At 43.6% G+C, this 26,719-nt stretch overlaps 1 protein-coding gene across 6 annotated transcripts in view; it reads right to left on the reverse strand.

Moving 5' to 3' along the window:
- The window catches only part of LOC147014469 (protocadherin Fat 1-like), a 316,783-nt gene that overhangs the window by 45,237 nt on the left and 244,827 nt on the right, over positions 1 to 26,719 (reverse strand). For all 6 annotated transcript variants that reach the window (XM_085850626.1, XM_085850625.1, XM_085850627.1 and 3 more), the window contains exons 6-14: positions 26,718 to 26,719; positions 26,260 to 26,405; positions 24,100 to 24,375; positions 15,783 to 15,984; positions 8,462 to 12,157; positions 6,301 to 6,723; positions 3,523 to 3,719; positions 3,055 to 3,208; positions 1,908 to 2,141 (exon numbers count right to left, since the gene is read on the reverse strand). The exon at positions 26,718 to 26,719 is cut by the window's right edge and continues 209 nt beyond it. In XM_085850626.1, coding sequence (XP_085706752.1) covers positions 1,908 to 2,141; positions 3,055 to 3,208; positions 3,523 to 3,719; positions 6,301 to 6,723; positions 8,462 to 12,157; positions 15,783 to 15,984; positions 24,100 to 24,375; positions 26,260 to 26,405; positions 26,718 to 26,719 — 5,330 coding nt within the window. The remainder of the gene's footprint in view (positions 1 to 1,907; positions 2,142 to 3,054; positions 3,209 to 3,522; positions 3,720 to 6,300; positions 6,724 to 8,461; positions 12,158 to 15,782; positions 15,985 to 24,099; positions 24,376 to 26,259; positions 26,406 to 26,717) is intronic.

Raw genomic sequence — 26,719 nt, forward strand, 5'->3', positions numbered from 1 at the left:
CAGATCAAGGATAAAGGCCTGCTTACAGTACACCTTCTGGGCTCAGGCTCGGCTCAGGCCGGCAGAAAGCACAAGTTGCAGCTGCCAATGCGGGGAGATGGCTCCACCTCCAAAATCATCAATCAGAGTCTGCCAATGCAGGCGCCAACCATCACTGGCTGACAACTATTGCAAGATTCCTGGGAACACCCTGAGGGTGGGCACTTGTGATGTGCTTTTAGATGGAGGCATCTAAAAGCTCACGCTCTGCAGCACATTGCTCGCTCGCTCTCTCTCTCTCTCTCTCTCTCTCTCTCTCTCTCTCTCTCTCTCTCTCTCTCTCTCTCTCTCTCTCTCTCTCTCTCTCTCTCTCTCTCTCTCTCTCTCTCACTCTCTCTCTTCAACACCCAATCGAGCTCGCTCTTGGGATGTGTCAGTTTCATGTGACTTTGTGTGTGGGCGCCAACGGGTTTTACTGTGCTTTTTATTCACTGTCTGTTGTCTTGTGTCTGAGATTTTGTGCTGTCAGTCCTTGTGGGCTTAGTAATTTATTTAATTTTTCATTAATGCCTCCGTTACCATTCATGATTTCTGCCATTTTCCACACCGACATTTGTGCTTCATTGATAACCTTTAGAGGATTTAAAGTTGTGGCACTCCTGAGTTTAATAACGAGCGTATTAGAGCATGCACGGAAAATGTAGGACATCAACTGTTTGGGTGTAAATTAAGGCAAATAGGCCAATTACCGCTCATCCAAGGAATCTCTAGATTCCAGTGTGGACAGTTCCCATATCAATAATCACTTGTGGTTCTGGGTGGGAGCCATCCACACGACACTATTTCACAACCAGGTTGTCTCCAAAAATGGTAAATGTTATTCAAATGGTTTGAACTTTTTTTTAAAAAACCCCTCTCTTTGTGACTGTGGAATTACTTCCCTGTGTCTATCTAATCACATTCCTGTACTTTCTCCACTGCCACCTCAATTTGTCTCCAATTTCTATTGATGATCTTATTCCCACTCATTTCCTGCCAAGCTGAATTTTGTATGTCTCACCATCGTCCACTTTCTCCCTTCTGCCCTTCTGAGGAGGTCGAAACACCCTCATCCTTTGTCGTTTTGCTCCTGCATGAGAATCCACTTTGTATTTATAAAACCATTCCGTTTCCATTAAAGCAAAAGTCTCTAACAACATCGATTTAAAATTTCAAAACACTCAATGATAATCAGGAGTATGATGAGAAATACAAACACATAACAAAGACAATTCCACCATCATGATCTTCAAGAAATGTGAGCCACCAAGATGACTCAATTTTATTGCATGACCTTGAAGAGGGATGGACGTTCATCGATGTTAAATAAACATTCTGTAATTACAAATACTGTACCCCCATAATGTTAAGAATCACATTCACCGACTTTCAGGTTTTGACGGTGATAGAACTTGCTCGTGCTCGACAGGAACCAAATTAGAGTTTATGAGACATTATTAGTGTGTGCAAGCCAAGCAGCCATGAATCTCGTGAGTGAAGCACTCAGCACTATTCTTGGCGGAACTGATGTCCACGTCACAAGGTCAGACACAGACATTGTCACATCAGCATAATTGCACCCTTGGCCTGATTGAGCAGTACATTCCATAAACAATTTCAAGCTAATATCAAAACTTCTTCAAACCAAAGCAAACGGAATGTGATGAACCATCATCAGCTCTTACCATGGATAAGAGTGTCAAAATACATGATGTTGTGTAAGCACTTGGAGATGATGCCATTTTTTCTGATGGCACCACAATGGCGGTAATCACAAAATGTACACCTTGCATCAAGTGTACAGTCTTTCTCACTTTGCTTTGTCGAGGAATCATAAAGTGCATTAATTTTGGCAGAGAGCAGGTCCATATCTTTTGAAGTATGCTCACCCAAGTCAGAGTCGGTTGCTTGCACGTGGATGAGCAAGCTTCCCACGGCGGTGCTCTCAGAAACAGACACGTCATAATGCGGGGAAGAAAAAACTGGAGCGTTATCATTCACATCGCCGAGACGAACCGAGATCTCAGTCTGGCATGAGCGACCCCCTCCATCCTTGGCCACAGCGATCAGGGTGTACGCTGCCTGCTCCTCACGGTCCAGTGTTGCCAAAGTGAAAAGCTCACCTGCAGGTGATAGACACCATTAGATCTTAGGTCAGTGGTTTTCGCTTCTGCTGCACACTCATTACCTGTCATCGTGTTTTAGTTGATATCGTTTATGGGTCTAGAATCAAACTCAATTAATATGTCATTCAAATGCATTTAAACTTTAGACTGTCTTTTTGGGCTAGCAAGATAGCCCAGAGGTATGCACACTGACCGATTAGCTGTCTAGTCTGGGTTTGGATCTTGACCCAGTTATAAACTTTCCTCTCATCCTGGTGTTTTGCAGGCAAGGCGATTCTCAATGTGTGTGCCGTCCCTCGGATCAAGCTTTGCGTCCCATCTGCCAGCTTTAGTTAGTGGGCGTTAAAGATTCCATAGTGTCCTTCGTGAATTGTGGGCAAACTATCACCAGCACCATGGCCAAATTCAAAATTCCTGCTATCACCTACAGGGGGCACTGCATCAGTGACAAAGCTGTGCCCCGAGGAAATGAAGCTATCCACGGCTATGTGCTGCATGTGAAACAAAAAGAAGAGGAGACTGCCTTTTCATGATAACATCAGCCTTCAGTTCATAACAGGTAAGTTTGTTTTACCGTGTATGCCTTCAATGACTGGCTGTCAATGTTCAAATGAAGAAGTAATAGCATCGTCTTTTCATTATCGTCCCCAGAGCCCAAAATTGTAATGTTTATATAATGACAAAAGCACGTTCCATGTATTAACCCCTAATAACTATACTGAATGAGTAATATAATGAAAAGTAAAAGAACTAATGGAAAAGCAACAACAAAAAAGTTGGCAAACATGACCAATACATTTTTCTACCTTTGCTTAGACACATAAATACCCTGGTAGTGGTGTTTGTGGAGTGAATGATGTTTTAGTAAGTCCAAGGATGGCTATTTGGTACAAGGCATTTTTAACAATACCTGTGTTAGGGTTCATGTGAAACGCATCCCCTCCTGGCCCAGACAGAGAGAAGTGCAGCGCCGCATTGTCTCCTTCGTCCACGTCACTAGCTTTGACCTGAAGAAGGCGTTCATGTGGACGCGTGTCCTCTTCCACACTCACTGCATAGTGCAGCTGCACACGACACATCATAGCTCATCCAATCACCAATTAATGGCCGACAATACCAATGAAGTCACGCTTCATAGCGCAGTCAGGTTTGTTTACCGTCAATGTTCAAGCAAGTTAATGAACTTATCTGCCGCCTCATAACACTCAATGCCAAACGACGATACATCCCATCAAGAACTTGAAAAATTTTCCTATTTTCTATTCAAGATTTCAGATTCAATGATGTTATCATTTCCTACACCGCAGTGTAAAAATTTATAACACACCGTGCATGAGAATACCAAGAAGTCAAGACAAATTGACCTCCAGTTACTTACCTGGTGACACACAGGATCATTGTCATTGGCATCGAGTACAGTCACATCGACTACAGCCTGTGATGTGAATGTGCCGTCAGTGGCAGTCACATTGAGCAGGTAATGTTCCTGGTGCTCTCGATCCAGGGGGCGTTTAGTGTGGACCGTCCATTCCTCCTGAATCTTGGCGATGGAAAACTCCCCACGCGGATCTCCTCCTGCGTATCGAAACATAGATAGACGTAGTTAAGACTGAGAGCAAGCGACTGTAACCTGAGTTATAAGGTAAAGGGATTTGCAATTGCGACAACACATTGATAAAATATTAGGTTGTTGGCGGGTGGGGCAGGGGAAGGGTGGATGTCGTGAAAGTGACCTGATAAAGGTTAAGTGTAAAAAATTACAGCTTTCAAGTGAAAGCTGTAGATCATTGGACTTAGATAAGACTCAAAGGATTTGGGAGTAGGTTTGATTTATGATAAATTAAGGGATTATGAGAGTGTACGGTCGTCCCAAAATCACGGGTGGTGATTCAAAAAACAAAAAAACAAAGACGAAGTGGAGGCGCAAGAGTAAAACTGGGATGACGAGAGTGTACGGAGAGGACATAGATTGTGCAAGATATACTCTGCTCTTCCACCTTGTTATTCCATGACTCAAAGTCATGTCAATTCTTAATTTTTCAAAAAGTTTTTTTTCCTGTGTCCAATTATTTATTTTCGGGTAATTTCTCTCAAACTGCCCGTTATCCTGCATCCTCTCCAATTTCCATTATCCTCTCATTTTGTACGTTTTTGTGGAATGGAGGTGCAACTGAGATGATCTTGAGTAATACAGTCTCAAATATGGTTCATCTTCAAAACGTTTTCCTCTTCCATGCAGTCTCCATGATTTGTGTGAGGAATACAGTTTACATGCTCTTTCCAGGAGAGGTTGTTGTGGTGAGCTCTAACTGTTTGAAAGACTAAACTTCCATTGGTTGATTGTGTTGCTATATACTAGTGCATGCCCGTAGGTGCGTGGCCGTACGTGCAAACAAACAAACAAAAAAAACTTTCAAACCGCGTGCCAGAAACAACCACACAGGCCGTTCCTTCGCTCTCACGTGCCCGTACATGCAAAAAAAAAACAAAAAACTTTCAAACCACGTGCCAGAAACAACAACCACACAGGACGTTCCTTCGCTCTCACGTGCCCGTACGTGCGTGGCCGTACGTGCAAACAAACAAACAAAAAAACTTTCAAACCACGTGCCAGAAACAACAACCACGCAGGACGTTCCTTCGCTCTCACGTGCCCGTACGTGCGTGGCCGTACGTGCAAACAAACAAACAAAAAAACTTTCAAACCGCGTGCCAGAAACAACCACACAGGCCGTTCCTTCGCTCTGACGTGCCCGTACATGCAAAAAAAACAAAAAACTTTCAAACCACGTGCCAGAAACAACAACCACAAAGGCCGTTCCTTCACTCTCGCGTTCTCGCGACAACCACACTTCCACACACAGAGTTAATTAAAATCCAAATTAAAATCAAGTTTACCTCCCTATCTTTGCTTGCATGACATTCGCTGCCATGTAACCGGCACGGCCCGTGACGTCATCGTCGGCCTGCCGCGCACCGGCCTACGCAGCCACGCCTATGTAGCAACGTGTCATGTCATTGGTTGGTAAATAAATGGCCATAACTTGGGAAGCACTTGTCCGATTAATATCAAACCTTGAAAAGGCACAAACTCAGGGCCCCAGCAATATATCTGGCAAGTTTCAATTCGATCGGACCAGTGGTTATCGAGAAACAGCAGTCACAGACACACACACACACACACACACACACACACACACACACACACACACATTGCTGGAATTATAGATAGATATAACATATATATATATATATATATATATATATATATATATATATATATATATATATATATATACATACATACATACATACATACATACATACACAGTTCAATCACAGTTCAGACTTTGATGGGCAAATGGCTTCCTCCTCCTGCATTGAAGTTCTTTGTAAGGGAACTCACATGAGATGATGAAAGGGGATGTCAGCAGCAGCAGCAGCAGCAGCAGCTTTACAGCACACAGAGCAAAACACTATCCTTCTCAATATATTAATTCCATTTATCGAGTTTTCCCGCTTTCGTCAGCTGCTTTCCCTTTGTCTCATTTCCATTTGACATTAATTTTTTTCCGCTTGAGTTTGAATCCAAATGAGTTGTTTCAACATTCGGCGTGTCACTATCGACTGCAGATTTTACTGCAGGCCTACTTACTGAAGCACTTTTGGTTCTTGTAGTTCTCCCACCATTAATTGTACGAGTACACACAAATTTATCCATCTTGTTTCATCAATTACTGCAAATTGCAGTGTATTGGACCAATTCAGTCTTCCAGTTTGCTTCCAAACACAAAGCATCAGAGACTGCCCTGGTAAGCATGGACTACTACAGGCACCTAATGGTTCCATTTCAAAAGCCTCGATTTCAAGGCAATGTTTGTAACATGGCAGATCACGAATCACATCATCACAAAATAAAAATGGTCATGCCTCGCGAGTGCCGAGCTCTCCCCCCACAACCAAAATTTTTATTGGGAGTACTTGAACACTCACTGAGTTGGCGTCAATGCCGAACATTATACACTTACACAGTAAAATTCGAATCTTGCTCAGCACGATATAATAATTGGTGACATTCTAATAAAAATCATTTCAACAACAACAGCAAACCACAAAAATAACGAAATGAATCCTAATTTCATTAACGATATCATACCTGTCAAATAATACACAAGGTGTGTACTGCTGTCGTCTAGGTCCGCGTCTGTTGCTCGAAGTACAGCTATCACTTGTCCAGGGGCCACACCCTCCATCACACTTCCAGTGTACACACCTGCTGAGAACTGAGGCGGACAATCATTGGAGTCTACCACGTGTACTCGCACCACAGCGCTGTTTGCTTGGTGAGCAGGATTGCCCAAGTCTTGTGCAGATACACGGAAAGTGTGCTCGGCTTGCAGCTCTCGGTCCAGCCCTTGGAGAGTCCTGATCCAGCCGGTTTCACGGTCAACAGCAAACACGTCAGCCACATGAGGACTCACAGTAACACGACCGGCTTCTTCCTCTAACGGTCCAGTTCCTAGTTCTTCTTGCAGGTAATATACCACCTTTCCATTTCCACGAAAATCCAGATCCATAGCTGAGAAAAGAACTTGGTGTCAAAGCGGAAACATTTTATCGAAGGAAGACCTTTATAAATTATGAAAAAATATATATTTGTTTAACCCGAACAGAACTTATTTCAATTTGACTGCGAAACTTAATGGTGTAATAACTTGTGTCAGTACATGTTGTGGCCGAAATAACTCCAATCAAATGTTGAAGCCCATTATTCACTTGATTATTCCCGATGTGTTTCAGTTTGTCACTTGGAAAGTTTTTCAACGACAGACTTGTTGAACAAACAATACAGGGAATATGAATGTTTCCTGCTTTAAACCCAGGACTCATCTATGTGAACCCCTTCTTGGCAACCTTTCAAAGTCAAGGCTTCTTGTTTACCCGTTTTCCTTAACTCCCTTCTTTCCCCGCCTGTACAATCACCTTCCTGTGTCTGTACAATCACGTTCATTATTTTTTATGCTAACCTCCTGCCATTCCCTGCCTTTTTTAATGTCATATTTGGATATCCTTCAAACTTCTGCTTGTTTTCTTCTGTCCTTCAAAAACACACACACACACACACACACACACACACACACACACACACACACACACACACACACACACACACACACACACACACACACACACACACACACACACACACACACACACACACACACACCAAAACCAAACTACAATGGCACTCGGTAGAGCGCATACCTCCGCCAGGCTGAACAGTTTCCGTTTTGTGTCACAATGATAGGCCCGATCTCGATCTGGACCTGAATCAACATCAAATCAGCTTGTTCTCGTCAAATCATCAACATCAAATCATCCACCAAGTTTTGTCAAAATCCACCCACAAATTTTTGAAATATGATGCGATATACTGTTTTCAGCCCCATCTCTCAATAGTATGCCTGGTGTTGGTTTTATGGTTAGGGTGGCGGGCTTTGGATCCTTGGGCCCTGAGTTAAAATCCCGCTGCGCTGTTGAATTAATACCAGGTGGGGTTAACTGGGCCTGTCATCCTTCCGAGGTCGGCAAAATGAGTGCCAGCTTGCTGGTATACTGTGTCGGAGTGGTGACCCATCCAACCATCCAGGATTGTGCCCAATAACAAAGGAGACTGCTTAAGCAGCACCAACGCTCTGCACAGAGCATGGTCTCATTCTCCTCCTCTCAATGGTGAAGAATCACTTTAAAAAAATTTAAACTCTTATATCCGGATCTGGATCCGCATCTTCAACAAAAAATTGAATCAATTCATCCTTGTCTCTCACCCAACCTGTCCACCAAGTTTCGTCCAAATCCGTGCATAACATCCACCTTCGGTGGCGGAGGTAATAAACATTTTATCATCTGCGGTGCAAAGGTGTGTTTAACTTCAATCTGTACATCTGAACATCCCCTTGTCAAGTTGCTAAGTCGAAGAAGTCAACGCGTCTTTGGCATTTCAATCACAATTTGTCATTGCTATCAGTATGTAAGAAAAACTCTTATTTCCTCCAATATTTGGAGCAAAGTGTTTCATTTATTAAGATAAATCTTAATGTAAAAATTTACTGCCAGAAACTCGCAGATGTAGACGAGTTTTCCAAACTAACTACAACAATGACGCGTGCGCCTCGTATTTGACAAGATAACATGTAAGTTGCACAATGACATGCATTTGAACGAACAAAAGAACACATCGTTCATGTATTTAATTACACACATTTATTTATTCCTCGTCATTCCAAAAAAGGTTTAGCCTTTGCCCATTGTGTTACCTCGCACTTGAATGACGGGAGTTCCAATTGGCAAGTTCTCCATCACCATGGCATTGTAGAACTCGGACTCAAATGTAGGACTATTGTCATTCACATCCCTCACAATGACTGTGACGGGGACCTGGGCATGCACTGGAGTGTTCTCGTGCTGATAAGTGGCAGTGAGCAGGAAATTATACTGACGGGTGACCTCATAGTCGAGCTTTTTTACCACCTTCAGTCGGCCTGTGTTTGCATCAACGGTAAACTGTTCCTCGCTGTTACTTTCTGGGAGCACACCCTTGGCAATGTGATAACGGATGCTCTCATTGCTCGATAATCTAACGGAGCCAACTGTGCTGCCAATGTCCACATTTTCTAAAACAGTAAACATATACATTGTCTTTGGAAATGCTGGGAGCTGTGTAATGTCTTCTGGGAGAATATGTACATACAGTGGAACAATAGTATGTCTCCGTTCTGCACCCCGATCTTCAGCTTTGACAAAGAGAGACAACCTCCTGCCCTCCAATCCTACGAGACTCTCTTTTGTCAAAATGACACCGCTGCTGGAATCAATCTGTAGTATATCCTCCGATGTGCCTGGATCCTTGTGAATGAAGGAGAACTCGATAACGGAATTATTGCCCTCATCGTGGTCCATTGCTGAGACTTGCAGCACCGGGTTACCTTTAGGCACATTTGCAAGCATGCTGGCCCGATATTCCAAAGCTCCAAACTGTGGTGAGTTGTCATTTTTATCGGTGAGAACCACCTTCACAGTGCAATAACCTGCACGGCCCCCACCATCCATGGCCATCAAATTGATGTCAATTACCCTCTCCATCGCGTTTTCTCTGTCAAGCTCCCCTGATATTGTAAACATTTGCCCAATCTCATCCACTGTAAACCTACTAGCTGCAAACTGGTTGGTGATAGAATATGATAAATCACTGAAGTGTCCCATGTCTTCATCCTCAGCCTGTACCTGCATCACAAACGTTCGTATTGCAGGGTTTTCGGGCAGGTGCACCATGAACTCGAGTTGCCGGAAGAAAGGAGTGTGGAGGTTGTTGCTCAGGATGTTAATGTGCACGCGTGCTGTGCTCGTGAACACACCATCAGACACTGAGATGTTGAGTTGGTATTGCCGTGCCATATTCTCCTTGCGAAGATTCAGTGTGCTGATAATGCCTGACTTCCCATCGATGACAAAGTTCGAATCACCATTCCCTGAAAGTATGCTGTATCGGAGCTTTTCAGTATCACAATTATCAGCGTCTGAGGCCTGGACGCGAGTAACAAAGTGTCCTCTTGGAACCACTTCACTAACAAAAGCTTCATATAAAAGTTGATTAAAAACAGGAGAATTGTCATTTGTATCAGTGACTTGAATTTGAACAGGAATATCACTTGTCAAAGGAGGCACACTGCCATCTGATGCTCTCACCTTGAAATGGTGAACTTGCACCTGTTCAAAGTCTAAGAACCTTGAGGTGAGGATTAAACCACTGCCACTATCAATGTAGAAACAGTTACTGTTATTTGTCCCATCATCTACGATTTGGTAGTAAAGATGTTGGTTGGAGCCGGCGTCAGCATCTGTGGCGCTAACCCGCAGTACAGAGGTCCCGATGAGTGCAGCTTCAGAAAGAACAGTGGAGTAAGAACTCTGCCTGAATATCGGTGCATTGTCGTTTATATCTTCCACCGTAACATCTACAGGCACCTCTGTGTAAACCCCCGTCAACGAGTCTGTGGCTCGCGCCATCAGACGGAATAAAGACTGCGTTTCATAATCTAGAGATCCCAAAACAGTTAGTGTTCCTGTATTGAAATCCATGGAGAACTGGTTGAAAGGGTCCCCATCAGTTATGCTGAAAAATAGTGGGAGACCTTCAGGGCTGTTTGCTTGAAGATGTAGAACGGCTGTGTGCGGCTCCACATTCTCCGCAACACGTGTGCTGTAAAAAGACCTGTCAAAAATCGGCATGGCTTTGTTTATAACTGTTATTGGAACAACAACCTGTGAAGAAAGCGAAGGAGTTCCATGGTCCTCGGCAGTAACAGTCAACGGGAATTCTTTACCGGACATTCCTGGGTTGAAGGTTTTCAAAAGAGTGATGCTGCCCGACGAAGGATCAATTTTGAAATACTCATCTGGTGTTTCCACAAAGTATCTGATTTGGCCATTCTGTTTGACATCTTGATCGACTGCCATGACCTTGTAGATTAGGTCACCTGGTTGGGCATCCACCTGAACAATGGCGTAATACGGCAAGTTTGCAAATATAGGAGAATTGTCATTCACGTCAACAACATTCACACTAACAATGGTGTGAACAATTCTCGGTGGAGATCTCACATCCCGAATCTCTACCACTACTTCGTAAATCTCTTGTTCCTCTCGATCAAAGGGAATTCCGGTTGTCTGCAATACACCTGCTGTTGACTTCATTGCAAAAAAAACACTTGGGTTCAAGATACGGAAGGTAAGTGGTTCGTTTGTAAGGGCACCCATAGTAGAAATTACAGCAAGTGTTTTCACATCGGTTGTATTTTCCACAACATCTGCAGAATAAGAGGTTGCAACTTTCAGGCCATTTTCGGTCGTCTCCTGAACAGTCACCTTTACCAACGTCGAACCAGAAAACTTCCCATCAAACACTCGCACTGAGAGCTCATAACGACTTCGCAAATTTGTTCTGTTTTGCACTACAATGGCTCCGGTTCTTAAGTCAATTGAAAATTTGTTCCCAACATTGCCAGACGTGATGCTGTAAGACAAGGTTGAGTTCAGGCCAGTATCTGGGTCAGAAGCCTTCAGGGTGATAACCTGCACTCCTTTATAAGTTGGAATAAGAAGCACCGTTTCATAAATCTCTTCACTGAACTCAGGAGGAGAATCATTCACATCCAACACCGTTACAGTGACATTTGCCGGTGTGTCTGCTAAAAGTCGTGGGATTCCTACATCGGTGACTTGCACATTAAAATGGAATACCGACATACTTTCATGATCGAGCTTTGATATTGTCTTTATTGCCCCAGTGCTCGAGTCAATTGAGAAGCAGCGCCGGGCAGTGGACTCAACAATTTGATACACCAGCAATGAGTTTGGCCCACTATCAGCATCGGTGGCCTTGATCACCAAAGGGGAATTCTGGTCATTGAGAACAACACTCTTTGCCGGTGCAGCCTCACTGATTATTCCCATGTAATAGGATTGGACAAATGTAGGGGCATTATCATTCTCATCCTTCAGGTGCACCTTCACAGTTGTGTTCGTGGACCGACCAGCCATGTTCGTCGCTTGTACAATAATATTATAGGAGGAAATCTTCTCAAAATCCAACTTATCCCTTAAGCTGATAACCCCGGACATAGAGTTGATTTCAAAGACATCTCTGACATTGCCGTCTATGAGTTCATAGTTGGATGAGGAGCGGCTGATTGCAGACACCGTGATGACGAACATGCCTGGTTGAGCATTCTCACTAATTTCTGCAGAATATTCCTTGCTTGAGAACTTGGGTGCAGCATTGTTTGAGATGGTGACAAGAATGGTAATGGTGGTGGAAGCACTGAGCGCTGGATCTCCCCCATCCGTCGCCCTCGCGATAATGTCATAGCGACTTACGACACTTTGGTTGAGTTCCTTGGCCACAGAGATGATTCCCAGTACTGGGTCAATGGAAAATGATTTCCCAACATTCCCTGCAGAACAAACACACAGAATGGATACAAACATGTGATTCTTGTTGAGATTTGTTGAAAGTATCATGCAACAACTACCTACCGATTCTAAATTGTAATCGACATTTTCCATCGCCATGTACTTGCATAAAAGTAAAGACATTGTCACAATAAATAAAGGTATCAAAGTAATCATAACCAGAGAATTGGTGTCAAAGCCACCCAATGCTCGCCTGTTTATACATTTATCGTTTTTAAAAGACTGGACTAATAATTTTTTTTATAAAGCATTGCAGTGAAGTCTGATCCAAATAATTTTAACGCAATATATGTATTTGTAAATTGTAATCAGTAAAAAAGTGTGGTAGATAAAGACATTAAAAAGGAAAAAACTTTAACATTGATGTGCTACAATAAAGTTAAGTTCAAAACGGGTCAAAATTATAAAAAATTTGAAATTAGTTTTAATTTCAACTTCACGACATCAATAATATACCCCAGAGGAATCTCCATGCCAAATATCAGCATCCTAGTACACATATTAATGAATGGCAAGCTTCTAAATAACTTGCACCAAAAACTTTAACGTTGATGTGCTACAAAAAAGTTAAGTTCAAAACAGGTCAAAAATTTAAAACATTTGAAATTATTTTTTAATTTCAACTTCACGACATCAATAGTATACCCCAAAGGAACCTCCATGCCAAATATCAGCATCCTAGTCCACATATTAATGAATGGCAAGCTTCTAAATAACTTGCACCAAAAACTTTAACGTTGATGTGCTACAAAAAAAGTTAAATTCAAAACAGGTCAAAAATTTAAAACATTTTAAATTATTTTTTAATTTCAACTTCACTACATCAATAAGTAATATACCCCAAAGGAACCTCCATGCCAAATATCAACATCCTAGTCCACATATTAAATGAATGGCAAGCTTCTAAATAACTTGCACCAAAAACTTTAACATTTTCACGCTGACGCTGACGCTCACGCCGGGGGTATCGCTATAGCCCTCTGTTCTTCGAACAGGCGAACTAAAAATGACAATCTAATCAATCACAAATATAAATTTTGGAAATCAAACGACGATTAGCTTGACAGGTAAAGCAAGCAAAAATGAGAACAATATTCTGATGATTTACACATCAACATTTGGGAATTGCAAACATTGATTCATTTGCATTGCAGTTGCGTCCAAACATTACTTGCACATCTGGAAAATGCTTTAATAAACTACGGTATAATTTGAATACTGGGCTAAACTTTAATGGCTTAATTTGTAGCCTGGTGTTGGCTCAGTGGTTAGGGTGGCGGCTTGGGATCTGAGGGTCCTGAGTTCAAGCCTCGTTGCCCGCTGAATTAATTCACCAGGGGGTTGACTCAGCCTGCCATCCTTCCGAGGTCGGCAAAATGAGTACCAGCTTGCTGGGATGACCGAGTCATTCAAGTATCCTGCGTCAGAGTGGCGACCTGTCCAGGATTGTGCCCAATAGCCAAGGAGACTGCTTCGGCAGCACCAACGCTCTGTACAGAGTATGGTCCCAATGGACTTAATTTGTCAAAGAAAAACATCAACAGCCATGCATAATTGGATTTGTAGACACTGTCACAGTGGAGCACTACTGAATCCGAACCCAACAGCTGATGTAAGCATTTGCACCAATCTGAATCGGATACTCATCCTTAAAAACTGATAGATGGATCTGCTTCAACTGTGCACTTTAAACAGTCATGAGGCCTCCTGAAGAAACCCGTTGACTCATTGTTGGATGCACATATACGCCTGGTGTCAAGTTTAACCCCTGTTACAATACATCATGATGATAAATACAGGCCATGTTACATCCCAGAGAGGGGGGGGTAAGGGAAAGAGTGAAGGGGAGAAGTGGGAGGGGGTGGAGGGAGAGAGAGAGAGAGAGAGAGAGAGAGAGAGAGAGAGAGAGAGAGAGAGAGAGAGAGAGAGAGAGAGAGAGAGAGAGAGAGAGAGAGAGAGAGAGAGAGAGAGAGAGAGAGAGAGAGAGAGAGAGAGAGAGAGAGAGAGAGAGAGAGAGAGAGAGAGAGAGAGAGAGAGAGAGAGAGAGAGAGAGAGAGAGAGAGAGAGAGAGAGAGAGAGAGAGAGAGAGAGAGAGAGAGAGAGAGAGAGGAGAGTGGGGTGAGTGTGGGGGGGATGTGGTGTGGGAGAGAGAGGGGGAAGATTGGAGAGTGGGGAGGCGTTGTGTGGTTGAGGGGGGGGGGAAGAATGGAAGGGGGTGAGGGTGTCAGGATGTGAATATTACATCCAATAATAATACATTCAACACACATTACATCCCTTAACTAGAGACTTCAGAGAACACTTTACCCCACACTGTCTTGAGAAACAAGGATATGCGAGGGGTCTACGAGTGGTAAATTTGATTGTTCGTGACAACGTAAAATGCCATAATATACATGTTCACATACATATGACATCCTAAATGATATATTCAGCACATATTACAAACCATTATGATACAGTATGTCGAGCCAATATTACAACCCATAATAATACATTCAGCAAACATTATAGCCTCAAATTGCCTGTTGTGGAATGTTTTGTTGTGTGAGTGTATGGTATGTGTCAATTGTTCTTGAGTGAGTTTTTAGTGTCAGGTATGCAACTGTTGAGCTCACTTGTAAAAATTAATATTTGTTTACTGAATTTACAAGAAATAAATGAACTGAAAACAAAAATCTTTGCAACTAAGTGCACTTTCTCATGCAAATTTTGACATTTTCCATTTCATTCCAACACAGTCTGAGCAACTGTGACATCACCATATTCATTCAAGATGTCATTGGTCATTTGTTCCAACTGACACTTTGCTGTCCATTTTTTTTTTTATCATTCTAAAGATCAAGTGCGAATATATTAAAGAACCACATACACGTGCAATTTATTTTTCCTCTTCAAAATCAGAAGAAACTGACCTTTGTTCGGTATTTAAATAATTATTGCAACAGTTGCAAAGTCCTGAACAAAGCAGATTTGTGTAATTGCACGATGAAACTGCATCTAATCAATTAAAAGCTTTTACCTTGTTCAGGGCTTGAGTCACCGGCCGTTTGTAAAACTTCCACAAAAAGGTAAAGGCTAATAAACATCTAACAATGAACTTTAACACTCAATCAAAAAAATATTTTTCTCCCCAAAATGTTTACAATGAGAGCATAATTAGAATGATCCCTCTATTAAATTGAAAAACAAGGTGCAAGCACTTCCAGTAGAAGGGGATCCATGTTGAAATCACGGGGGCTCTGCAGCGCAATTACGGGGGCTCTTCGATGCAATTATGGGAGCTCTGCGGCGCAATCACGGGGGCTCTACGATGCAATCACGAGGGCCCTACTGCGCAATCATGGGGGCTCTGCGGTGCCATCAAGGGGTCCGTCGCAATTGTGGAGGGGAGGTGGGAGAGGGGGTCCATGTCACAATCCCAGTCTGACAACTTGAGATTCTGAAGAAGGTTGAAGGTCAAAGCTTCTCCATAGTTACATTAATTTATCTTTCCATTTCAGATATAAGCATCTAACAGCTAATTTGTTCCTTCCTGCTCAAAAAGCAGTTGTTCAACTGGAAATCAGAGCTCGCTGCGAAGCGAGGGTTTAATGCTGCTATTACCGGAGTCGAAGCTGTAGGTCACTTCACTGTTGGCACCTTGATCCCAATCCTGGGCAGTGACCTGAAGCACGGCAGAGCCCAGTGCTGCAGATTCAAACACACGGCCTTCGTAATGCTTGCTGCTGAAAACTGGTGGGTGGTCGTTGGAATCAACTACATGAACTACCACCGTGGCATAGTTCTTCATGCCAATGTCCCGAACCTGAAACAGAATCCATCAACAATGGCTCAGCTCCAATCCCCTTTCAATCAATGATGTTTTTTCCTTCAACCATTAACCATGAGGCCAAACAATGAAACCAATAAATATCATAAGTCGACTTCTTGTGATTCATTTTTTTATATTGTTCACCTTGTTCCTGGAAGTAATATAACTAGATAGGGAACATCTATATGAATATTTTGGCACACCCCTTTCTTTGTTCCACCATCAGATTTTTGTTACTGCATGAAATGAAACAAGATTTGGCACATATACTAATGATATTATTGTCTTCCTTAAGAGGCTCCTCAAAATTCGTTTTGATGCATTTTCACAAACTCCAACTGATTCGATTCAAATTCGGTACGATTATGGTTTTTGGTCCAACTTAGGTCATTGGCTTTAAATTTTTTCCATAACACTTCCGATATTCGAAAAAAATCGATAAATCGATATCCCTTATGGGATTTTCCATTCAAATCCACTCAAGTTTAAGGTCTACAGGGGACGCAAATTTCCACTTTGCCCCGGGCGCTGTTTACCTCCGCTACGCCAAGCTGTTAGGGTTTGGGTTAGGGTTTGGGTTAGGGTTTGGGTTAGGGTTAGTGTTAGGATAAGGGTTAGGGTTAGGGTTAACTGTTGGGGTTAGCTGTTAGGGTTAAGGTTAGGGTTTGGGTTAGTGTTAGGGTTAGGGTTAGCTACCCTAACACTAACCCTAACCCTAACCCTAACCCTAACAGCTATTCAGGAAATTTGCAAGAAAGCCTGGGCAACGCCGGGCTATATTGCTAGCCCGAGCAACGCCGGGCTTTACTACTAGTTTATCATAAATTATAGTAAGTAAAACAAATGCTTTTATGTATTGAAATACCAAGCCAGTCAATCTACAGATGTAGTGGTTGATCTATATGTGATGTGAAAAGCACATCTGAAGGACACCGCAAATGAAAGTGTGCTGGGATTGCAAAAAAAAAACTTCTTCCAAGGAGAGAAAGGGAATATATAAAGTGTTGACATAAGAAGACAGAAAGAAAGAAGATCTAGACTGCATCAAAGATATTTTGTAAGGCTTCAAGACAGCTTTGATCAGGGCGTTGTGTTATCAACTACTATTTGATGGAACCAATGACTCATGTTGCAGGGACACTTTTTATTGCCAGATGGAAGAGCACATACACAGCCGAGATTTTTTTAAACGAATAACATTTTTTAATCATCAAATATTTTCTTTGTACTTCCAATCAAATCAGATTGTTGCGAAGTCATATCAATTGAGTAATCGCTGGAGCCACAACATCATTTATTATCCAACGTTCACTGGAGTTTTGAGAAAATTTGAACCTGGATGCACAGTACATTCTCTCGACGATCTTAAATGCATCAATTAAAACAACTTGAGCTTCTTACCGAAAAAAGTGGGCAAAATGTTCAACGGACAGAAATTTTGAGTCGGAAACCTGAAGTGGCAATGTTCTGGGAAGGTTTGAGATTAATTTGTCAAACTTTAATGGAGGGAATATCTGTGCAGGTCTGTGCAATTAATACATCGCATGATCAGGATTGAACATAAAAAATACATATCACAAGGAAACAAGGAAATTAGACACAGGTGGAGGCCATTCAGCCCATCATGCCTGAGCCACATGAACACCACACCAATTTATCAAGACCAGATCGAAATAAGAAAATGCAAAATGTTTATATTTTAAATAAAGCGTTTTTGTGGGGGGTTTTTTTTGAAGTTTTTGTATTTTTTTATTCTCCCAGAGGAGGGAGCATGGGTTTGGTTAAAACACACATCAACCACACAACACCCCTTGACGAGACCCCCACCAACAACACTCCACACACAATCACCATCCATCCATCCATTGGGACCACACTCTGTGCAGAGCGTTGGTGCTGCCGTAGCAATCTCCTTGGCCAGTCTCTTGGATGGGTCGCCACTCCGACACAGGATACCAGCAAGCTGGCACTCATTTTGCCGACCTCAGAAGGATGACAGGCAGAGTCAACCCCACCTGGTATTAATTCAACAGCCGAGAGGGATTTGAACTCAGGATCCTAGGATCCCAAGCCCACCACTCTAAGCATCACACCAACACCAGGCATATACACATTCACCCATCAATGCTCAAGCTACCTAAAAGTACTGCCCAACATCCCCATACCCCTCTATCTTCATAATTTCCAGGGACCAATCTAATTCCAATTTAAACTTATCTACTGTTTCTGCTGCCACTTCCTTTCCAGGGAGACCATTCCATGCATTAACTATTCTCTGAGTAAAAGACCCCTGCCTTACTACCGTCTTAATTCTCCTCTTCTTTACTCTCAGACAATGGCCCCTGGTCCTTTCACTGTCTACTTGGTTGAATTCTTCATCTGCACTTAATATGTCGATACCTTTCATAATCTTTAACATCTCGATCATATATCCTCGTAACCGCCTCTTCTCTAGTGAATAAAGCCCCGTCTCCTTCAGCTGCTACTCATAACTAAGTCTAGCTGGGCCCGATATCAATCTAGTAGCCCTGCACTGAACCATTTCTATGGTATCCATGTCCTTCCTAAGTTGTGGTGACCAAAACTGCACAGAACATTCTATATGTGGCCCTCACTAAATTCCTGTACAATGTTAACACCACCTCTTGATTTATAAATGATCCCCCTCCGAATACAACCTAAAACCCTATTTGCTTTACCTATAGCTGCCTGGCACTGTGCGGCTTGCTTACCTCCCGTATCTATTACCATCCCCACCCCAGATCCTTCTCCTGTGTGACACGCTCCAAAATTACCCGTTAAATCCTGTAATCTCTATTTTCATTGTTCTTTCCCATCCCCAACACCTTATACTTGCCCGGGTTAAATTTCCATCTGCCAATCTTTTGCCTAATCTATGCAAGTATCAATACTTTCCTGAATCTGATCATCACTTGAACCTGAATCTGATCATTGTTTCTTTTCCCATTTAGTGTCAGGTCAGGTTCGATCTGTGACCTGCTACAGGTACCATGTAAACCTGTACTAACCTGTTCCATGGTCGGGTTGTCGGCGACTAAACCGTCTCCCCCACCAGGTTTTCTGGTGAGGGGGGTGTTTGGATATGGACACCGAGCAGGATTAAAAACAAACCCTGTCAAAGGGCGGAGGAGCTCCTTGTGAGCCAACGGCCATCCATATCTAGTGCCCAACTGTGTCTGCGGACGTCCTCCTGCAGTTGGGTTACTTCTTATTAGGAGGTTGGTGGCAGGATTTGAACTCCGGCCACCGTAAAAACCTTCATTCCGCAAAACGCAAAAACGCAAAAAAATCTGAAAACCCACTCCGTGGGAGTACCTCCTGCGCAGCTTCCCTTCGCAGGGCAGCTCACCGGATGACGGGATTGGGGCAAAGCCTTCGGGACCCCCACTCTTTGATGATAGGAGGGAAACCACGGGGTAACATCCCTGGGTCAGATTGCGGGAGAGTGTGTCGGAGTGGTGCTGAGGTGTCGTCCACCAGACGGCGGTCTCCTTGGGTTAACCTGAGGCGGTACCTTCGGGTGGGTGCCTGGAATGTCCTATCCCTAAGAGAGGATGATCACCTGCCTCTGTTATCATCTGAGCTCAAGCGTTTGGACATCGGGATTGCAGCTCTCTCTGAGGTTCGGAGACCGGATTGCGGCGAGATAATGGTGGGTGGTTACACCTACTATTGGTCTGGTCGCTCTGATGGTTACCATACCCAAGGAGATGCTGTAGCTGTGTCCAATAAGCTGACCCCAATGATAATTGAGGTAACACCGGTCAATGAGCGTATTATGAGATTAAGGATTCGTCACTCCTTAGGTGTCATTTCCCTGGTCTCTGTTTATGCTCCGACTGAGGCGAGTGATCTCACCGTGAAGGATGCATTCTTCGCCACACTCGAGTCTGTGGTTGATCAGTGCCCCAGATGAGATACACTTCTAGTCTTGGGGGATTTCAATGCATCGACTGGAACTGATAGGGATGGTTATGAGGTGTGTGTTGGTCCCCATGGGTCAGGAACTATGAACCAGAAGAGCACTAAGTTCCTTGACTTTGCAAGAAGTCATGGACTCAGGGTGGCTGGTTCATGGGTTCAGCACCCACAAGCTCATCGCTGGACTTGGTATTCCAACGCTGGCGGTGTGGCAAAGGAGATTGACCATGTCCTCATTGACGGTCGTTGGAAGATGATCCAGAACTGCAGGGTCTACTGGAGTGCTCAGTTCCTCAATACTGACCACAGGCTTGTTGTAGCAACTCTAAAGCTGCACCTTAAATCCTGGAGAATGGTACCATCCCAGCCTAGGCTGGATGTTGCCAAGCTCAGGGATGAGAGAGTAGCTGAGGAGTTTGCGAACAGGCTGAGTGGACACTTGGGGGGTCTGGGTGCTTTGAGGGGTCCTGAAGAGTTGTGGAGCGCCTTCAAGACCACCGTCCTTGATGTTGCCGGTGGATGCCTTGGAGCTCACCGCAGGGCAAAGAAGAATTTTGTCTCTCAAGGGACACTGGATACCATTGACCAGAGTCGCAGGGCCAGGCTGAATGGCAGAGCTGAGCTGTTCAGGGAGCTGAGGCGTAAAACTGTACGTGCACTGAGGGTGGACAAGGAGGCCTATGTGAGAGGAATCTGTGAGGGGGCAGAGCATCACCTGTGGACAGGTGATTCTCGTCCCGCTTACAGGGGAATTCGCGCATTACGTTCATCCAAGCCCATCCCTCGGAGCACTGCAGTTCGAGCAGAGAGTGGTAGGCTCTTGACAGAGGAGTCTGAAGTGAAGGCCCGCTGGGCCGGTTACTTTGAGCGGTTGTACCAGGCTGATCCCCCAGCTGTCGAGTTGGACGTCAAGGGTGTTACACTCCCTGTTGCTGACCCTCGAATCAACTGTGGTCCACCTTTGCTTGTAGAAACACGGGCTGCGGTGAACCAGTTGAAACGGGGCAAAGCTCCAGGGATCTGTGGCATCCATGCTGAACTTCTCAAGGCTGGTGGAAATGCTGCACTCGTGTCGTTGCATGCAGTTTTGTGCTCTGCCTGGAACACAGGCATCATCCCAACTGACTGGAAGAGGGGCCTTGTTGTCCCTCTCTGGAAAGGGAAGGGTGATCGCCAAGACTGCAACAACTACCGAGGGGTGACGCTGCTCTCAGTGCCGGGCAAGGTCTTTGCTCGGATAATTCTTGATAGGGTTCGCCACCATCTGCTTGAGCACCAGCGTCCAGAGCAGTCAGGCTTTACACCAAAGAGGTCAACGATTGACCGTATCCTTGCACGTCGTGTCCTCATCAAACGCGGATGAGAGTTTCGGCAGGGGCTGCTTGCAGCCTATGTTGATCTCTGTAAAGCGTTCGATTCAGTGAATCGGGATGTCCTCTGGAGGATTCTTGGTCTTCGTGGGGTGCCACCAAAACTGATCGATCTGATGTCTGAACTCTACTCTGGTACTGAGAGTGCTGTGAAGTGTGGTGGTACCATCTCTGACTTATTTCCAGTTGTTACTGGAGTTCGTCAGGGATGTGTACTTGCCCCCACACTTTTCAGCACTTGTATGGACTGGATTTTAGGGAGGATGTCGGAGAGATCAAGTTGCGGTGCATCGTTTGGCAATGTCAAGATCTCGGACCTTGATTTTGCAGATGATGCAGTCATCTTTGCAGAGACTTTAGATATCCTTTTGGGGGCCCTCGAGGTGCTGAATGAGGAGTCGGAGACACTGGAATTACGGGTTTCTTGGGTCAAAACAAAGATCCAGGCTTTCAATGATATCTTGGATGCTGCTGTCCTGTCTGTGCCTGTTTGTGGTGAGGATGTTGAGGTCATGGAGAGATTCACTTACCTTGGCAGTGATATTCATGTCTCTGCTGGCTGCGAGTCAGAGGTCAATAGACGTCTGGGTCGGGCCTGGGGAGTCATGGATTCACTGGATCATGGGGTGTGGTGCTGCCGGTACCAGTGCGGGAGGATGAAAGTCTGAGTCTTCAGGTCCTTGGTACTCCCAGTCTTGCTCTATGGGTGCGAGACTTGGACTCTGACCAAGGATCTGAGACGGAGACTTAATTCCTTTGGTACCAGAGCTCTTCGGAGAATCCTTGGCTATTGCTGGTCGGATTTTGTGTCCAACGAGCAGTTGCTGAGAGAGACTCGGATGAGATTTGTTACCTGCATAGTCCGTGAGCGTCAGTTGCGGCTGTATGGACATGTGGCTCCTTTTCCTGATGCTGATCCTGATCACCAGATTCTCTCAGCGAGGGAGTCTCATGAGTGGAGGAGGCCAGTGGGCCGACCACGTGCCTCATGGTTGCAGCAGGTTGACCATCATCTCAAGGAGATGGGGATGGGCCTGGCATCTGCCTGGGGGATGGCCAGACGGAGGTCTCTGGAGTACCGGCGGAAAGTGGACGCAGCGACGCGCTGTTCTGGCAGATGCTCCCATACCTGACCTGACCTGCCACGCTCCAAAATTACCCCTTGCATCCTGTAATCTCTATTTTCATTGTTCTTTCCCATCCCCAACACCTTATACTTGCCCAGGTTAAATTCCATCTGCCAATCTTTTGCCTAATCTATGCAAGTATCAATACTTTCCTGAATCTGATCACCACCCCCTCTGCTATCCACCTTACCTTCAAACTTTGTATCATCTGCAAATTTGGAAAGCCTACTCTTCACCCCACTGTCCAAATCATTGATGTAAATAATGAATAGTAATGGTCCGAGTACTGATCCCTGAGGTACTCCACTACTTACATCATCCCAACAAGACATCCTCCCACTCACAGCCACTCTTTGCTTCCTACCACTAAGCCAGTTTGCAATCCAATTAGCTACCTGACCAGCCACTCCACAAACCCTCACTTTGGCGAACAACCTCCGATGTGGTACCTTATCAAATGCCCTCTTGAAGTCTAGATATACTATGTCCACTGCCTTTCCCTCATCCACCCAATCAGACAATGCTTCATAGAATTTGAAAATATTTGTTCGACAGGAACTACCTTTGGTCAAACCATGTTGACTACCTTTAATTAGTTTGTATATATTAAAATGGTTCCTCATCTGATCCCTAATTAATGTCTCCAACACCTTCCCCACAACTGATGTCAAATTTACAGGTCTATAGTTTCCCAATTCTTCTCTGGATCCTTTCTTCAAGAATGGTGTTACATTTGCTACTCTCCAATCCTTCGGTACCTGTCCTGACTGCAGTGAGCTATTGAAAATATCCGTTAACATCTCACTTAACTGCTCAGCCACTTCCCTCAATTCTCTCGGGTGCATATTATCTTACCCTGGATCCTTATCTATTCTTAGATTTTCTAGCTGTTCCTTTACTTCCTCCACTCCAACCTGGATCTTCTGTAAAAGCCCTTTCTCACCTCCTTGGTGGATACTCTTAGCTATTGGTAATTCTCCTGACTGTTCTTGTGTATAATTAAGGAATAAAATAATTATGTTCCAAGCATTGTCTGCAGATACTGTGCCATCTCTTTAAGTATCTCTGTCCATCATGAAATCTGATATCATTCGCAAAAAGTGAACAAGTGGATAATTGTAACTAAGGCATTGCGTCGTCAGTTTGTATTCACATTTCCTCTGGTTAGCATCTCCTCTTCTCCACTAAATCAAACAAAACTTCATCAAAAGGCAGGAAAAAAATAACCCAACATGTTTGGATATTAAAGTTGTACAAAACATTAATAAATGTACCCGAAGTCCATATTCTTCAGGTCCATTCCAACTCTCGGCTAATGGGTCTGAGATTCAGACGTTGGGGAGCAACCTTTGGAAATGCACCGATTCGTCCAAAGTCAAAGAAAATGAGCTTGTTTCATGGTAAGCATTGGGAATGCAAAACCTTTACCGTGTATTTCATTTTACCATTAAATACCTTGAGGAAAGTGTAGAATGAAGGACCTCCAATAACATTTTGTGCCAGTCAAACAACATTACTCCACAGTTTATGCAAATAACTCTTCGAGCTTATCATTAATTCTCACTTTATCACCATTTCAAATCCGGGGGGTTCAATGAGGTAGTCTGTGCATTTGAGAAGTTTTCTCATTTACAATAACAAGAAGTGAGATATTCGAAAAGTCATCTCACCATCACGGTCAGCATGTGGTACCGGTTTGTCTCATAGTCCAGGCTCTTGGCTATGCTTAGCCAGCCTGTTGAGTAGTCCAGCCGAAACATCCCCGGACCGCTGGTGTCAGAGCTGCCCAATATTGTGTAGGTAAGCTTGCTGGACATGTCCCGGTCTGTCGCATTGAGTTGCAGCAGTTTGTGTCCTGGTGGTGCTGCCTCGTGTACCTTGACTTCATAGCGTGCCATCGAGAACTCCGGCATGTGTTCATTAATGTCCAAAACGCGGATTTCCACCTGATGGATGCGGCAAATAGAGCATTGGATTGTCTCCGACCTATTTCAAACAGCGCGAATACAGCACCGGTAAATTACTACAAAATGCAATGTACTTGATCCCAAACCATACGGAATAAGAAACAAACGCATACTCAGCAGGATCAAGTATCTGCTTGTAAAGAAAGAAAAACAGAGATAAACTAGAAGGGCACTCGGTAGAGCACATACCTCCTCCACGTAATACCTGATCAATGAGAACATATAAAAATATAGGATCTTAAACAGAAAAATTAAATTCACAAAAGGCAAGTTTAAAACAATGGGATTTGAAGAGAGATTTAAAAGCCCTAATTAAGGAATCTGTGTGGATCCTAAAAGGCAATGGATTCCCAAGTTTAGGAGCATATCGACAGAATGTCCAATCACCAAAGATCAATCATCGTGCGAGGGATTACTGGGAAATTCCTGCTCTAGCTTTCTTGTTGGTATGTAAGGTGTAATTAAATGGGAAATACAGGAAGGAACAAGTTTCCTTTTAGCTTTACAAGTTATCAACAATATGTTAAAGTCAATGCTTCAAGGTGTTGACACATTGTTATCCAGTGAAGTCATAAGGAAGCCAATGGAAGCCAGTGAAGAGTCATAAGGAAACAAATGGAAGCCAGGGAAGAGTCTTAAATAAGCTACTGGAAGCCTGTGAAGAGTCTTTAGGAAGCTACTGGAAGACAGTGAAGTCTTCGGGAAGCTACTGGAAGCCTGAGAAGAATTTTAAGGAAGTTAATTAAAGGCAGTGAAGTCTTTTGGATTGGAGTGATATGATCAGATTTTCTCACTTGAACTACAAGCCTGGCTGCTCTAGGCTGTACAAGTTGAATGGGCTTGAAAGAAGAGAAAGGTCACCTGCAAACAGTGAGTTACAGTCATCCATATGGAGAAGGAAGAGGACGTGAGCAAAAGAGGATTGCTCACATCTCATGCAAATCAGTCCAAAGTCTAAAAGATGCACATTGTTTGTCAGGGCACCCGAACAAACAATTGCACCACAAAATATTGTGTTTGTGCTTTTTATTGATTCCATGTACACGTGACGATCTCAAGGAGCACATGTAGAGTCATGAACACAACCAGGAAAATAAAGGCCAAAAAAAAAAAAAAACCAGACAAGTGAAGTAGAACACAAAAAATGGTTTCTGAAAGATATTGGAAGCACGGCAATTAAAAGCGAAATGAGGTTTCAAACAGATAAATAACCAGTAGATAAAATTGGAAAAACTCATCATCGTTGTTACTCTTTTCCCATGAAAGCAGTAGTTTTCAAGAATGAACCATTTTGTTTCATTCGAGCATTTTCTTGATTGCGGCAGAAAAGTTCACAAGACAATGTCTGCTGTTCCAGTTTACACAAATCCATTGCTGAAGACGGCCATAAATGTTGATTCAAGCCAACTGTAGAGTACCTTATCCCAGACTAGGATTGGCATTTAACCCAATGCTGATGATGGTCTACCTGCCCAGCTCTGAGCTCTCAGCAACGGGAAAGGCCGTGACACGAAAAGTCACAAACTGCGAGGGTTTCCAGGCACGTGGGTAAAATGACACGGATGGTCAAACTCCCTCCCAGGAAAATGATCAATGTTCACCCTTCAATGAATACGTCATAATGGCTCCAAATTGATGAAGGTGATACTTTAAATGTTTAATTTTTTTTTTAATGCGACTGATTTTGATAAAGTACTCAATTTGGACTGAACCGTGGACTGACAATAACTCAACCAAGCATTATACTACTAAATCCAGCCAGTAAAATAATAGGCCTACGAAATACGACACGAAGTGGAAATCTTTAGGGATAATAAGTTCAAGTGATTCACATGTTTGTTCCAAATGGCCGTGTGTACTCACCGTTGCCGTTGCCGTACTCGTACCATCTGATGCACTTATGGTCAAGTTGCACACAGAAGTCTTCTCCGTATCCAAGGCCTGGGCCACTCTGATAGTGGCTGCATGGGTGTTTCTCAGAATATCAAATCGGTTATCCGTGTTACCTTCTGTTCACAGAATGGCCCGGGAGGTAAAAGGAGAAATTCGAGAATCCGGGTCATAGCACGAACTGTAATCTGACTCAGCATGAAGGATAAATCATAATGCGCGGTATAATCCTATAATACGGCACTTTGCACGTGACGTCATTCCGTGCCGATACATTTAAAGACTAAACTCCTATAATTTGGCAATTAAATAAGGAGACAGCTTGAAACGATTTACAAGAGAAAGGGCGGAGAGGAAACAGGAAGAAGGTCGAAAAAGATATTTCATTAAAAAAAAATCAAATGTCTGTCAGTCACCATATCGGACGTTACCT

Source organism: Eptatretus burgeri, chromosome 13 (assembly GCF_056783735.1).
Source record: "Eptatretus burgeri isolate ZD-2024b chromosome 13, Ebu_testis_v1, whole genome shotgun sequence".
Taxonomy (NCBI): Eukaryota; Metazoa; Chordata; class Myxini; order Myxiniformes; family Myxinidae; genus Eptatretus; species Eptatretus burgeri.